Source organism: Neopelma chrysocephalum, unplaced genomic scaffold (genome assembly GCF_003984885.1).
Source record: "Neopelma chrysocephalum unplaced genomic scaffold, ASM398488v2 Primary Assembly neopelma1_253, whole genome shotgun sequence".
NCBI lineage: Eukaryota > Metazoa > Chordata > Aves > Passeriformes > Pipridae > Neopelma > Neopelma chrysocephalum.
This window is the reverse complement of record NW_020897915.1, coordinates 1932421-1947824: the sequence shown is the minus strand read 5'-3', so window position 1 is coordinate 1947824 and position 15404 is coordinate 1932421. Positions and strand designations below refer to the sequence as shown.

The 15404-nt window shown below is 46.2% G+C and overlaps 1 protein-coding gene across 1 annotated transcript; it reads left to right on the top strand.

The window, feature by feature from the left end:
- The first annotated feature begins 604 nt into the window (after positions 1 to 604).
- On the top strand, positions 605 to 15396 carry RTRAF (RNA transcription, translation and transport factor). Its single transcript, XM_027704104.1, has 8 exons — positions 605 to 790; positions 2083 to 2207; positions 3509 to 3608; positions 6303 to 6389; positions 7556 to 7644; positions 10647 to 10715; positions 14193 to 14241; positions 15015 to 15396. Exons 1-8 carry the CDS (start codon positions 730 to 732, stop codon positions 15167 to 15169), a joined length of 735 nt encoding a protein of 244 aa, XP_027559905.1. The 5' UTR covers positions 605 to 729; the 3' UTR covers positions 15170 to 15396.
- The last annotated feature ends 8 nt before the right edge of the window (positions 15397 to 15404 follow it).

The following is a 15404-nucleotide window of genomic DNA, read 5'->3' as shown; positions in this document are numbered from 1 at the left end:
CAGTTCCCCAGCGCTCCCAGTACAGTTCCCCAGCGCTCCCAGTACAGCTCCCCAGCGCTCCCAGTACAGTTCCCCAGCACTCCCAGTAGAGGCACTCAGCATTCCCAGTACAGCTCCCCAGCACTCCCAGTACAGTACCCCAGCACTCCCAGTACAGCTCCCCAGTGCTCCCAGTACAGCTCCCCAGTGCTCCCAGCACTCCCAGTACGGCTCCCCAGCGCTCCCAGTACAGCTCCCCAGCACTCCCAGTACGGCTCCCCAGTGTTCCCAGCGCTCCTAGTACAGCTTCCCAGTACAGGTATCCAGCATTCCCAGTACAACCCCCAGTGCTTCCGGCGCTCCCAGTACAACCCAGCGCACGCCCCCAGTTCGCACTGCGGCGGGCACAGGCCCCGCCCCTTCCCAAGCCCCGCCCACCACACACGGCACCCCAGCCTCAGGCCCCGCCCCCTTATGACCCCGCCCCTTCTCAGGCCCCGCCCCTTCCCGCCGGATCCCTGAAGGCGGGCGAGCGCCTCTTCCCTTCCCGGCAGCCCCTTCCGCCGCTCTGATTGGTCGTCGCGGCTGCCGCTCAGCGCGCTGGCCAATGGGTGGGCGGAGCGCGGGGCCGGGGGCGGGCGCTTCCTTCGCTCGGGCCCGTCACGTCGGCGCGGCCTGAGCGGGGGAGGCGGGACCGGCACCGGCACCACCGGGATCGGGATCACCGGGATCACCGGGATCGCCGGGACCATGTTCCGCCGCAAGCTCTCGGCGCTCGACTACCACAACCCCGCCGGATTCAACTGCAGGGGTGAGGGGCTGGGAGGGGACCGGGACGGGGCTTGGAGAGACCTGGTCTGGGAAGGTGTCCCTGCGCACGGGACGGGCTTTAAGGCCCCTTCCCACCCAAACCATTTCATGATTCTAAGTCTGTTAATTAGGATAAGCTAGTTAAGGGTCTGCTGGGCTCCCATCGCAGCTCCCCGGGCTCAGGGCTGAGCTGCAGCGCAGGATTTAGGGCATGATAATAATTGCAACATAATAATAAAGTCGCGTGGTTTTACTGGGATGTTGTCTACTCGCATCTTTTTTGTGGTGTGTCCCAAGTTCCTCCCGGTTAACCTTTTCTTCTTTTTTTGCTTAGAAGGTTTGTTTTGCCAGTGTAGAAAATTTCAAAGGTCTTACTCGAAGGTTTCCTTTGTGTGTGCTGTGACCGTGTCTCTGCTTCTTATTATAAATTGGAATTAAATTTTTTTACAGTGAGGGTGGTGAGGCCCTGGCACAGGTTGCCCAGAGAAGCTGTGGCTGCTCCTGGATCCCTGGAAGTGTCTAAGGCCAGGCTGGATGGGGCTTGGAGCAACCTGGGAGAGTGGAAAGTGTCCCTGCCCATGGCAGGGGGTTGGAACGAGATGAGCTTTAAGGTTCTTTCCAGCCCAAACCATTCCAGAATTCCATGATTAAAGCTCATCCGATGCCAAAAGGTTTTGGAGGGCTAGTGACACCCAGAACTGTGACCTGCTGTGTCCACAAGTGGGTTCTGTCACCGTAGCACAGGTACAGACCAATTGCTTCATCCAATCTGAATATCCCTATGTGGACCACAGCCTTTGTGTATGGAATTCCAGCTCCCAAATAATGAGATTTTGAATCAACAGGCAAGAAGAGTTGAGTCAACAGTAAAGGAAGAAAATACCTTTGCAGCCATGACATCTGTGTGGTGGTTTTTTGGGAGAAATTTTGTCTTGTTTGTCTGGAAAACAGAGTTAGAAACTGAAGTTCTCTCTCATTTTTTCACTTTTCCTCTTTGCTTGTTAAGTTATAATAGTATTCCCAACAAAACCAACTTGTTGGCTGATGCCTTTTATTGTAGTCACTCAGTTACAAGCCAGTTTGAAGTGACTTGAAAGATGAAAAACATTCAGGGTTGGCTATTGGTCAGGGATTACATGATTTTAGTGTTAGATAGAAATATCTATTTTTTTTTTTTTTATGGTAAAAGCACTCAGGGGCATCAGTATTTGTATGAATTGGATCAAAACTTAACGTCTTGTTTCTGCCTTTAAGATATTGGTTAATTCCTGCTTTGTTTCCCTCTCCCAACAGATGAAACAGAATTCAGGAACTTTATTGTCTGGCTGGAAGACCAGAAAATCAGACACTACAAGATTGAAGACCGAGGGAATTTGAGGAACATCCACAGTGATGACTGGCCCAAATCCTTTGAGAAGGTATTTCCTTGTTCCAAACACACTTTCAAGTGTTGGTGTAAATGATGTTTAACAGCTGCTGCAGTTGTTGAATGGAAATGACTCTGAATATTTGTCCTGTCAGTGAACTCTTATATTTCTAGGAATTTAAATGTATTCTTGAGGCCAAACTGGGGGAGTTATTAAGATGGGAGAATTTTGTACAAGGTTTGCACTCAACTATGTGCAAGAGGTGGAGTGTCCACCCTGATCCCTTTTTTTTTTTTTGTGCCTGATTTGATTCAGCTCTTGAAGCAGGAGGAAGGTTGACTGCAAATAAACAGCTTCTTTTCTGCATTAATGATTCCCATGTACCAAAAGGAAAGTGGATTAGGCTGTGCCAGCATGTGGAAGAAAGCTACAGCTCTGCACCTCGTGGTGTTTCCAGATGGATGGCTTTCCATGGCTGGCACAAAGCCATCGTGCATGGGTGATCTCCTCTGTGCTCCTGACATTCTGAGTCACCACAAGGCTGTTGAGCTTTTCCTCTTGCTTCCCATTTCCCTTTTTTTTCCAAACAACCCAGCAAAGGGCTGAAAGTGCTGCTCTGTAATGCTCAGAGCTCATTCATCCCACTTTTTTTTTCCCCCTGGAATCACTTGCTGTGCTCACTGCCCAGTGCTCAGGCTTTGCAGGGGGATCCTAAATCATTCCAATATTCTGCAGATAAATGTAGATGTTGTTGGAATTACTGGCAGCAAAGGGACACAACAGAATGTCCTGGCCTTTGGGAGTCTTGGCAGCAGCCTGGGCTGGATCCTGTGTTCTGGGTTGCGAAGAGCAGAGGCAGAATGTCTGCCACTTTCCATCCTCTCTTGTTCATAATCCCTAAAAAAGTGAGAATTACTTCTGCTGCCCCTGGGAATCCTCTGGTTTTAGTATTGTGGAAGCCTTAGGCAGCCTCATTCCTCCTTCCTGCTCCGGGTGGGAAGCTTTTGCTGTCATTTTTTTCCCCTTTCCCATGCTCCAGTTGCTCTGTAACATGAGCAGAAAGGGTGTGTTGGTTTCTCTGGGTGCAGTCTGGCAATAAATAACATTTAGCAATGGCACCTCCTTTTTAATAAAAGTCAGACTCAAAGTTAGAGGTGGATTGGGACACTCCAATATGTCTTGGATGGATCAGATGCCACAACAGGAATTCCACAATGATGCTTCTTGTTAATTAATGTCTTCTACCTGTAAGACCTGTGGGAGAGTGGCTGTTCCCACAACAGTCCTGTGCTCCAGATTGATTCACACAGGTCAGTAACATCTGTTTGTTTTCTCTTCTCTTTGCTCCTCAGTACATGAAGGACGTGAACTGTCCCTTCAAAATCCAGGAACGACAAGAAACGGTGGATTGGCTTCTTGGCTTGGCTGTCAGGCTGGAGTATGGAGATAATGGTATGAGGGAATGGATTTAATGGTTCAAAATGGGTGGGAAATGGGGGTTTCTCTTTATTTTCATGGAATTCCCAGAATGGTTTGGGTTGGAAGGGACCTTAAAGCCCATCTTGTTCCAACTCCCTGCCACGGGCAGGGACACCTTCCACTAGCCCAGGTTGCTCCAAGCCCTGTCCAACCTGGCCTTGGACACTTCCAGGGATGGGGCAGCCACAGCTTCTCTGGGCAACCTGTGCCAGGACCTCTCCACCCTCACAGCCAAGAATTCCTTCCCAATATCCCATCTCATCCTGCCCTGTGTCAGTGGGAAGCCATTCCCCCTTTTCCTGTCACTCCAGGCCCTTGTCCAAAGTCTCTCTAGCTCTTCTGGAGGCCATTTATCTTATCTAAGGAAGTAAAATTTTATGTTGATCTGTGCAGGCATTTAGATGTGTTTAACTGAGAATGGGAGAGCAGCCTCACTTAATCCTGTGGGACTAATTATTGGAATAATGTTGTTTACAGGCAGTGCAGGAGGGTCCAATTTTCTGATTTTTGTAACTGCTGATGCAGGTCTTCTTGTTTCCTGCTTTTTCTGTGGAGAAGCCTGAACAGTTGGCATGGATATGATTTCCCTTCGGTTCAGAGGCGCTTTGCAGCATCCCTGTGCAGTGTCACTTCCCTCTGTAGGGAATGTACCCTCCCTTGGAGCATCCATTCCATGCTATTTTTACCTTGGACACAGTTGCATCTAAAACATTTATTGCCCAAGATAAAGGCCCAAAGCACAGGGACAGCACAGCTCATTCCGACCCCTGCAGTGTTCTGCCTTCTCAAGAACCTTGCTGGGGCTGGGAATGTGTCTCATCTCCTCTTCCAAGTTTTCCCACGTTTTCTCGTTCTCTTGCCTGGGGGCTCACAAAGCCTTTCTGGTTGAAAGGAGCCTGTAAATTGAAAGGAACCTGTAAAGACCCTCTAGTCCAACCCCCTGCCCTGGGCAGGGGCGTCTCCAGCTGGACCAGGTTCCTCCTGACCTGGACTTTGTCCATGGCCAATGTCCTGCAGTTGCTCAGGTGCTTCCTGAAGCGCTTCATCAGCTCGGGATCTTCCTTGAGCCGGCGCATCAGCCAGTAGGACTTGCAGCAGGAACCGTCCCGGCAGGTGCTCTCTGAGGGTCTCACCTGGAAGGTGGAAAGGGCAGAGGGGCCTCAGGGGGCTGAGACCACTCTGGATGATGGGCTTGGCCTCTCCTGGAGAGGCTCAAGCCCGGCTGGGCTGCCCCAGGCGCAGCTTGTGCCAGAATCATGGAATGGTTTGGGTTGGGAGGCGCCTTAAAGACCATTTTGTTCCAACCCCCTGCCTGTCCTGATTTCCTCCATGGTGGCTGAGCCCCACCTCTGCTTGCTGGGGCTGGCAAAGGGCTGAGGAGGACCTTCCTTCTCCCCATGGGCTCCCGGACCACCCTCCTGCCGTTCCCTCACCTTTCTCCAGGGTCTCCTGGCTTTTCTGGCGAGGAGGCGCCCGAGGTAATACCCCAGGAGCAGCAGGCACAGGGCTGAGGTGCTCCAAAAAAACACCTGTGGGGTGGTGATGCCCCTCCTGGCAGTGCCCTTCTGCTCCAGCAGCGGGGGAGGCACATCCCACACCAGGGTGGCCCAGGAGGGAGGGCAGGGAGAGCCGCTGTCCCGGGGGAAGAGCCAGGACACGCCGAGGGTCAGGAGCAGGGGAAGCTCCGCTCGGAGCATCCTGCTGGGATCGCTGCTCAGCTCAGCCTGGGCCCAGCTCATGGAGTCTGAGCATCGTGCTGGGATCTCTGCTCAGCTCACCCTGGGCCCAGCTCGCAGAGTCTGAGCTCTGGTTGCCACTTGTCACCCACCACGTGTCACCGAACGTGCTGTGATGTCACAAGCCTGGCACCCCACAGGCAGGGAATGTCATCCCAAGTGTTGGGTGTGCCAGCTGCCATCAAATGCCATGGGCAGGGACACCTTCCCCTAGACAAATTCACAATGCTTTTGTGAAATATTCATCGAATTCAGACAATGCCAAAAGTATATTTTGCTTCCTTTAAACAAAATAAATACAATTCCGTGTGCTTGTTTTCGCCCCATACTCTGTTTCTTTTCAGCTCCCCTGGAGCTGCAGTAGCATAATTGCATTTATTATTTAATTTCTGGATAGAGCAAACCCCATTGTACATATTTATCCCCTTCTCCCTGTGGGATTACCTTTATGAGAACTTTACTCTGAAGTGTATTAAATGCATTATATTTAGTACTACATTTATTCCAATAAGTTATTCTTAGACCCCTCTTTTACAGGGAGTAGATCTGGAACCCTTGGGAACTAGGACAAGGTTATGAAAAAGTTGAGTCAAATCTCCACAGTCACAGCAGTTTCATCTCCTTGTACTGAGAGTGGGGATACAAATGTGATTACTGGGGGCAAAAAAATAACAGCCAAAGTTCTGTTTTCCATTATAATTCCTGCAGGGCTGAGCTCTGCCCAACACAAGGATGGGATATAAATACCTGCCCTCTGGGAACATTAGTAGGGAGCTCCAAAATGTCAGTTTATAAGCTCAGAAGGCTCTTGGATGATTAAAACACCCCAAAAAATCCAGGTATAGCAAACTCCAGCTTGGTGCTAAACTTGGAACTAGTTGCTTTTGTCATTGGCTCTAATGGTGTTCGTGTTTGTCTCTTAATTTTGCAGCTGATAAATATAAGGATTCTACCCCTGATGGTGGTAAAAACGCTGACAACACGGCCAAAAATGCAGAGCCACTGATTAACCTGGATGGTGAGTGTGCCCCAACCTCCTGGATGGGAATGGGTTCCATGGCCTGTGTGTTCTTCGGGTTTGAAGTTGTTTAATCCCGTGATGCAGGTTTTTAAAGCCCAGTTTAAAGCTTCAGGAGGGCAGAGCTCACGTATTTTACATCTGCTGGAAGTGCCTCTCTGTGAACAGTGGTTTGAGAGTTAGAGTTGCTTCTGTGCTCCTGTTAAAGAGGAACTGCTCCATGTGAATTCCATATGGATGTGAGCTTCTCCTGTTGGGAAAAAGAAGGGAAACAAGGAGAATCTTTCCCAGCAGAATGAGGTGCCCAGATATGAATAATTAGAGAGGGCTCTTATTGGCAGTGAGGAAGCAGCTGAAGGGTGTTTTTGGAGAGAGTTCTGTAAATCATAAATACTTATTGTAGATGAGGGAGAAATGGCAAAATACCTTAAAAAATTCTAAAAAATCCAAGGAATCATGATTGCATGCTGGTTACTTCCATACTGTCAGGTGTTATGTGTTGGTTCAGTTTTCCCCAACTGTTCCTGTCATAATAATTTTGGGTTTTTTCTCACTATGAGTGGAAGTGGTGGAAAATAGCTGTAAAATTATCCCCATGTCTTTTCCCATTCCTCCTCCTATAAAAAGGCAGCTGGGAATTGGTGCTGCCCTCACCCAGCAGGCACAGTTCTGCTCTACAGTGATAAAAATGTATAAAACAAATATCTGTGCACTAGATGTGAATATTTGTATTTATGTGTTATATTTATAAATATTCTATTTTATTTTTATATGTAGATAGATATAAAATAAACAGCTGCATGTGATTTGCTTTATTTTCAAAGACTTTACCTGGTTATGAAGCCCAGTGCTGATTGTTCTGCAGCCAGATTAAGTGGTTCCTCGCTGCTGTGTATCCATGGCCTTGGAATCATGGAATTTTTAAGGTTGGAAAAGCCCTCTAAGATCATGAAGTCCAACCATTAACCCAGCACTGCCACGTTCACCACTAAATAATGTCCCCAAGTGCCACATCCACCTGTGCTCTGAACACTTCCAGGGATGGTGATGAATTGCCCTTGCCCATCCCTAAGAGCAATCCAATACCATGGAGTCAGGAAGCCAATTTTATCTTCTGGAATCAGTTAAAGTAACATATATTTTTAATGCTGATGGTTATTTTCCAGTGAATAATCCTGATTTCAAGGCTGGAGTGATGGCTTTGGCTAATCTGCTTCAGATCCAGCGACACGATGATTATTTGGTGATGCTCAAGGTGAGTTTCCCACTTTTCCCACCTCCTTTCTTCCTTCCTTTCTCCAGTGCCTGGCATGTGTTTAATAGCTTGAGGTGCGGAGTTACTGATAACTATGAATTTTTAGGCTCAAGTAGGAAAAAAGCCCCTCATCCTCCGTGTCTTTCCAAGCAGGGAAGAACATAAAGCCTGGAAATTAATGCAAGGATAATTATCTCGGTAAACAGTGCAGTTGGAGCGGAGTTCCTTGAGGAACATGTTCAAAGGAGGTTATATTCCAGTGCTAGAAATTCAGAGAAACTTGAAAATATAGGAGCTAATGATGCAGAGGATGTTTTAAAACAAACATCCGAGGGAGACCCACAGTTAAAAGTTTCCTCCTCCTTCTCTTGGTCCTATGAACTGTTTTATTCCTTGTCATTACTGGAGTCAATTTAGTTTTGATAACTAATTATATCTTTTAAACTCACTAAATAGGATAATTAATTTTCTAAACCATATTTTTTATGCCTTTAGGAATATTTGGGACTTACTGGTGGAACTCAGTATGTTTGGGGTCAATCCCATCCTGTATTTTTTAAATATGCTTATTTATGAGACTGTAGCAATCCTGAGTTCCTACTTGATCATGCCATGAATATGGAAATAAGCTGAGTTTTCTTTGGCACCAAAATAAAAGCATTTCACTGAAAAAAACCCAAAGTTCCATTCATGACAGTAGTTGTGATATTTGCCAAACTTATTTTGGAGAAACTAAACACCGGGAGTATTGAAGTTTATTTAGTGTGTGTAAGTCTGTAACAGGTCTAGTGAAAGAGGATTATCCTGGTAGCCTGGTTTCTTAAGGAATTCTCAGCCTGCAGTTATCCCATCTGTTCTTTCTCAGTGTCTCCAGTATGGTATCCTCCTTTTTTTGGGAAGATAAAATAACCCTTGAACCCTTCATCAATCTTTAAAGAGCAGTGGAAATCTTACATTAAACCCCTACCAAAAAAAACAACCTGAAATCCTACAAAAATCAGTGAGAAGGGATATGAAGTAGAGAGAGGAGATGCTGGGAATGGTGATGTTGAGGATCTGCAGCATGAGCTCAGCTCTTTTTGGACAGAATTCCTTCAGGTCTTCTTACAGGATTGTCCAGGGCTGGCAAACTTTACTGGGTCCATCAAATTTGCTACTGGCAGATGGAAGAGATAGAATGTGCTTTTTGCATAAATACATTTACAATTATGTCACCGTTTCTCCATTTCTGTCACTGCTCCTACATTTCTAGGCTTGCCTTTTTTGGACAGACGTGGCTGGACAAAACCAGCCTGAATTTTCTTGCTGTTAGTTACAGTGAGAGTAAATCCCTGCAATGAAAATCCATGTTACATGAACAACAGCCGTGCTGGTTTGATGATCTTAGAAGGTGTCAGTGAAACTCTTCATTCTGCACCACAATAAGCAGGTTTTCAGTGCACATGGAGGGAATTTATGATCCATGTTAAGGCTTGGACACTCAGGAGAGGATGCTTAGGGAGAGCCAAAGGGTGCAGGCACACCACAGGCATCTGGCCCAGAGCAAGCAGAGATATTTGGAATCCCATTTTATTAATTTAAATCTGGCAGGTTGATCAGGAAGCATCTGGGTAACACAGTTGGATATCCGTGTTCTAAGGCAAAAGGCACTCGGAATTCTCTTCCACAGGGTCTGGTTTCACTGCTGGAATTTACTGGTAAACTCCTCATCAAATCATTCTTCTGTCCAGGCTATTCTCTTCAGTTAGAAAGATTTCTAGAAGTATTTTGTGGGAACTTTCTAGCATCAGCTCAGCTTTAATCATGACAAAACCTGGGAGAAATCCCGGGGGAGAAACACGAAGTGGTAAAGCTGCTTCTGCCACGTTTGGCTGCTCATCAGGGAAAGTCTGAGGAATGTGTTTGACAGACCCAGTTCTTCTTTCCTGTGGAAGTCTGCCTGCATGGTATTCCTGCAGTTATTCTTAGAGGCATTTAGAGCTGGAGGGATCAGTGACTGATGGCTCCGATAGGATTTCATCCCATGTGCTGGAGCCAGTGAGAACGGATGAGCAGCAGGATTGTCAAAGTCGAGGCTGTTCTTGTTCCTGAGTCTAAAATTAACTCCTTTCTGCTCTCAGTCTCTTTAAAACCTGGGTGGGTGGCCTTGCTCCAGGTTTCTCTGCATATGGAAGGTGGTCCAGCACCTACTAGGAGGTGCTGTTAGCAGGAATTCCATCCTGAAGCAGAGTTTCCTTCCTGAAGAATCTGCGTTGCTGCAGCGTTTAAGGTGTGAGATCACAGAAAAAGAAAAGTGGTGCTGCTGCTTTGGGATCGTCATCAGCTTGTTCTGGAATCATAGGTTTGTTTAGGTTGGAAAAGGCCTTTAAATCATTGAGTCCAGCTGTTCTCCCAGCCCTGCCAAGGCCACCACTGCCCCATGTCCCCAAGTGCCACATCCACAGGGCTTTGAAATCCCTCCAGGGATGGGGACTCCACCACTGCCCTGGGCAGCTGTGCCAGGGCTGGACAGCCCTTTTGGGGAAAAAAATTTTCCTGATATCCAATTTTAACCTCCCCTGGTGCAAATTGAGGCTGTTTCCTCTTGTCTTGTGTTTTTTTACCAGTAGAGAAGGTCTCAACTCCCCCCCAGCTCCTCCTTCCTGTCCGGGAGTTGTAGAGTGAGAAGGTCCCTCCTGAGCCTCCTTTTCTCCAGGCTAAAAATCATGAGCTTTTTGGGCTGTTTCTTGTACTTTGCAGTTTCTGGCCCAGGAGTGGCTGAAATAACTCATGTGTAATTAATGTCCTTGTCTGTTCTGGTTAAGCTGCTTCACACACCCGCGTGAAACACCGAGAGTGAAATGAAAAGGTTTGAGGTCTGAAAGAGTTCTCCAAAAAAAGTTTTCACAAAACTGGGTTTGAGGTTATGCTGAGTTATAATTTTGGCTCCTTTTCCCTTGGAATCACTGAGAAATGCACCAAGGCATGAATTGTTTCCTCTCACCTTTCCATGTCTTTCCCAGGCAATTCGCATTTTGGTTCAGGAGCGTTTGACGCAGGACGCCATCGCCAAGGCCAGTCAGTCCAAGGAGGTTTGTATGCACATTCCACATGTCCAGGGTTAATTATTCCATATCAGTTAATGATGATAAATGTCTGTTCCCTCAGGCAAAGCCAGTTCTGTATCAACACTTCCTTTAGGAGGGTGGTGGAAGCTTCCTTTATCCTCACCACCCTGGTCCCAGCACACCCAGAGGATTGTGGAGGGTGGTAGGCAAAGCTCTTTTTGTTTCAGTTGGATACAAATATATCTGTGTGATATATCATGGAATAGCTCTTCCCTTAGTTATTTTCCAAAGGATTATCCTGACTGTTCCATGCAGCAGGCCTGTAGTGTGAGAAGAAATGTATGGCCCAGCTTTTCCTTGGAATCAGCAGCATTGGCCGTGCAAACAGGTTGAAACATTCCTTGTGTGGAGTGTTTTGTTTTGTACATACACCTCACGTTTGGGGAATGGGATGTTGGTCATCCAACTCCTCCCTCCTCTCTTCCCCAAAAAAAAAGAGTTGGTGAAGGAAACTTCTGCCCTTAAACTCGGATTTTGCAGAATTCTTTTGTAACCTCTGTTGGGAAGGGTGTTCCGGGGGGATGATCCTGGTTTTTCAGCTTGTCATTTCTTCAGCATTCCACTTCTCCAGCTCATCTCTCTGGCATTTGGCACAGCAGCTGCTGGCACTGAGTTTGGACACAGCTGGGAAAGGCCTCACCTGCCCTGCAGGTGTATCAGGTGTATGAGCACGAGAGTCCCTGATAAAGTGACTGGATCCACTCAAAGAGTCCAAATCCTTTCATCTTTCCTGGCAGCTGCTCACAACAGTCCATGATTTATTTATTATCATCACACTGCCGAGGATGTTTTCCAACAGGGAACCACAGGTGCTCTGAGTTGCAGTAAATGCCAGAAGCCTTGGAAGAGTAAATCAAAGCTTTGGACTTGTATATCCATAAAACTGTTAAAAGAGCAGAAAAATATGAAAGCAGCTGAGACTTGTCTTCATTTTAGTTCTATAATAATAATAAAAACCAGCTTTTAGTCGTTGTTTTCATAGCTGCAAAGCTGACACACAGGGATCAAGATGGGATTTTCCTTGAGGAACTGGGAATTTTATTTCCTGACAAGGAGTTGCTCATATTCGATAGGTCTCAGGTTCAGATGCCACTGACTGTGATAAATATTACTGGGAGCACATCCTCCTTAGGAATGCTGAATTTCAAGGGAGGTGGAGAAAAAGCAGGGGGATAGAGGCAGGAAAACAGCTTTGTCTGTGCCAGCAGAGATCATCAACATCATGATGTGTCAGGGGAATGGAGAAAATATCTTCAATGCAGAGGGTTGCAGGACGAAAAGAAAGGAAAATTAGAGCTCTGCTGCCTATTTTGACTGGTTTGCTAATGGCCAAAACGCTGACTTTGTGTGTTCAGAAACAGGTTATAAATAATAAAAGCTGTGGCTGCTCATGGCAGAGAGCTTGATACCCAAAATATCACCAGTTGCATTCTTGGCGAGATCAGGATAGAGTGGGAAAAGGTAAAATAGGTGGGGAGATGTTCTCTGACTGAAGGATGTGGGTGAGGGTGGTGCTGAGGAAACAAAACTGCTGTGGTTGAGGTTTAAATGTACCCAATAAAATGAGATTTATCTCATTGGGTGGTCAAGGTAAGATACTGCAAGATATTTGCAAGGTAAGATATAATTTTTAGGTTATACTTTGAATGGCTGGCAATTCAGTGAGTTCAGATTTATACTGACAGGAGTCAGATTTATGCTGACAACCTTTTATCTTGGGTTTTTCTTCCCCAGTGGGTGTATTCCAAGTAAGATCAAGTACAACAGATGCCCTTCAGGATCACTTTAGGGATGGTCCCAAAATCTATACCTGGGGATATGTTTGAAAGCACGACAAAGTGGGTATTTTTTCCCCCTGCTGTGAGATCTGGACACTCTTTTTTTCCTCCCACTCCCAGGGAATTTGGTTTTATTTTTAATATTTCCCGCTACAGGGGAGTTGTCCGTGGTGGTCAGGCCCATTGCAAGTGTTTTGTGCAGCATTTATAAATTAAATTTTTGGGGGAATGAGGTTGGAAATGGTCTGTGTAGTCCCTGGTCTGTTTGAAGCTGCTGTGCAAAGGAGGATGTGTTTGTTATACTTGTGGTGTGGGCTGGGGGGGATTCCAAAGGCAGCTCCAGCCTCCCAAAAAGCAGCAAACACAGGGAGTGTGGGAAGGAGGCAGGGTAAGGAATGCTGTGCTGCCAGGTGAAGGTGACACTCAGTGTTGGAGGAACCTGCAGTGGCCTTGGGGAATTCATCCACAAAGAAGTGACTGGAAAAAAAAAAACACCAAAAAATGACATGAATTTTCCTGCTTGTGTGGCTCTGATAACACACCAGGGTGGCAAGAAGCTCTTTGCAGCCTCAAGTATAAACCCCATTTCTTTAAAAATACACATAGGAAGTCTGATATATTGCTAGAATCTGTTTGAAGTGGCACTAGGGGCATTTTTATCACCATTTTTAACAGTGGAGGTGTTCGACTACAATCTTAAAAATACATATATTTTCCTATAAAAGCCGTGGAAAAGAACCACTTTTTGAAAATGGGGTAAGGAGTTGCAGTCACTATTTTGTGTTTAATGTGTATTTTGATCAACTCAGATCCTTTTTTTTTACACGTGTATAAAAGCCTTTAGATGGAATCCTCACCGTTTGGAAGCTTTACAACCCCATCACTGCAGAAACTGGTGATATTGAGCTTTAATAGTTTTTGTTGTGCCAAATGCAAAACATTTGGCGAATGTTGAAAAAAGATTACTGAGGCAGTAAAAGCAAATTCTGAGATCTGCAATGTTTAAATCTAATTTTAAGTGCATTTTGAGACATGGTGAGTAATTATTTAGCGTGACTAGCTCCTCTACAGCTGGAGAGGGTAAAGGAAACAGAGCAATGCTTGTAAATGACCACTAATAAACTCTGCCTTGGAGTGTTTTAATAGAGCAAGTGTTTAGAAAATCGAATGTTTAGTTTATTCCTGAGCTTAACACTTGAGCAAATGCTTTGGGGGATGTTGCTGGAAGTTGTGAGCTCGAGAAACTCTTACTACAGAGCGTTTTTGCAGCTCTTTTGAATCATCCAGTGCTTAAAACCTGGCAGCTGTTTAAAGGCAGAAGTTTCTAAGAAAGCCCAGTTTGTGCAGGGTTTTTGTTCGCCTGGGGAGCGATGCTGCTGGATTGGGTGTTCTCTCCCAGTCCTGGTGTTGGCCTTTTAAGGATTGAATGCAGGCAGTGTGTGTGTCCAATGGGGTTTGCCTGACAACTCAGGGGATTGTTAACCAGGCAGATTTTTCTTTAATAAAACTCTGGGTTTGGTGTTTCAGGACAGAGACTTGTGTAATCACACACAGGCAAAACTCGTGTCTTCTCCTCCAGAGTTACCTGCTGCATTACTTGCTTTTATTTACCAAACATACCTTTTTAACTGCATTTGAACACGTTTTTTTTTTCTTTTCCAAGGGTCTGCCTGTTGCTCTGGAAAAGCACATTCTTGGATTTGACACGGGAGGTGAGCACTTCTCCTAATGTGACTTTTAAACAGCCACAGAGTCTATTACTGTCAAATATGTAGCTGATGTGTCCAGTAAAAAAAACCCTGGAGTGGAAAGAATTCCTCCCTCCCAGCTGGTTATTTATGAGCACTCCTGAGCGTTTGGGTTTGGAACAGAAAAGCCTAAATCTGAGCTGGGGAAGATGTTGTTTCAGAGTCATGTTTAAATAACAGCTTTTCATGGCAGCCACGTTTCCCAGCGGAAGGAAGGAAGGAATGCATCCTGCTGTTTGTAAATCCTGCTGCTACCAGCAGAGGACATCTGTGCTGCTTCCAGGGATTTTAGCTGCCTGATTTACCTAAATTCTAATGGAGGCAGCTCAAGTTGGCATGACCTGATGGATTATTTATAAGGAATGACCAGGTGACCTGGGACTCCACTAGTCTGGCTCTACGCCACCTAAATCGCTGCTTGGAATGTTCCATACCAACTTTCCACTGGGAGGTGTCCCTGCCCACAGCAGAGGGTTGGAATGAGATGATCCTTAAGGTCCTTTCCAACCCAAACCAGTCTGTGATTCTCTGATTCTCTGACCCAACCCTGGATTTTTGAGGGCTGGGTGAGGTTTTGGAGGACACCCCATCCCTCCGTAGCAGCAGGGAAAGTTGTTTCCTATTGCCAGCCTGGAAACCACAGCCACCAATTCCAATTAAGCTCTTCTTAAGTCCTTCCTGTGAGCTAAAAAAAAATGATGGATGGAATGAAAGTTTCTCTTCCTGCCCTTCCCCAGATGCTGTTATCAACGAGGCTGCCCAGATCCTCCGGCTGCTGCACATAGAGGAGCTCCGGGAGCTGCAGACCAAGATTAACGAAGCCATTGTAGCTGTCCAGGCCATTATCGCTGATCCCAAGACTGACCACAGACTGGGGAAAGTTGGGAGATGAAGGGATAAAGGCTTTCAGCCCTGTGTGTGCTTAGTGCAAGTAGGAACCACACGTCCAGCCCCGTACTCCGGCATGCGGCTTGAAACGGGATTGTTTCACTGTTTGGAAAGAAAACAGGAAATTGAATTCTGACTTCTAATGAATTGTCTTTTTTTTTTTTTTCCTTTAAATAAATGAGATTGGGGAAAACAGACAAATTGTTCTGGTTAGCTCTGAGTTGGCAAATAAGACTTTT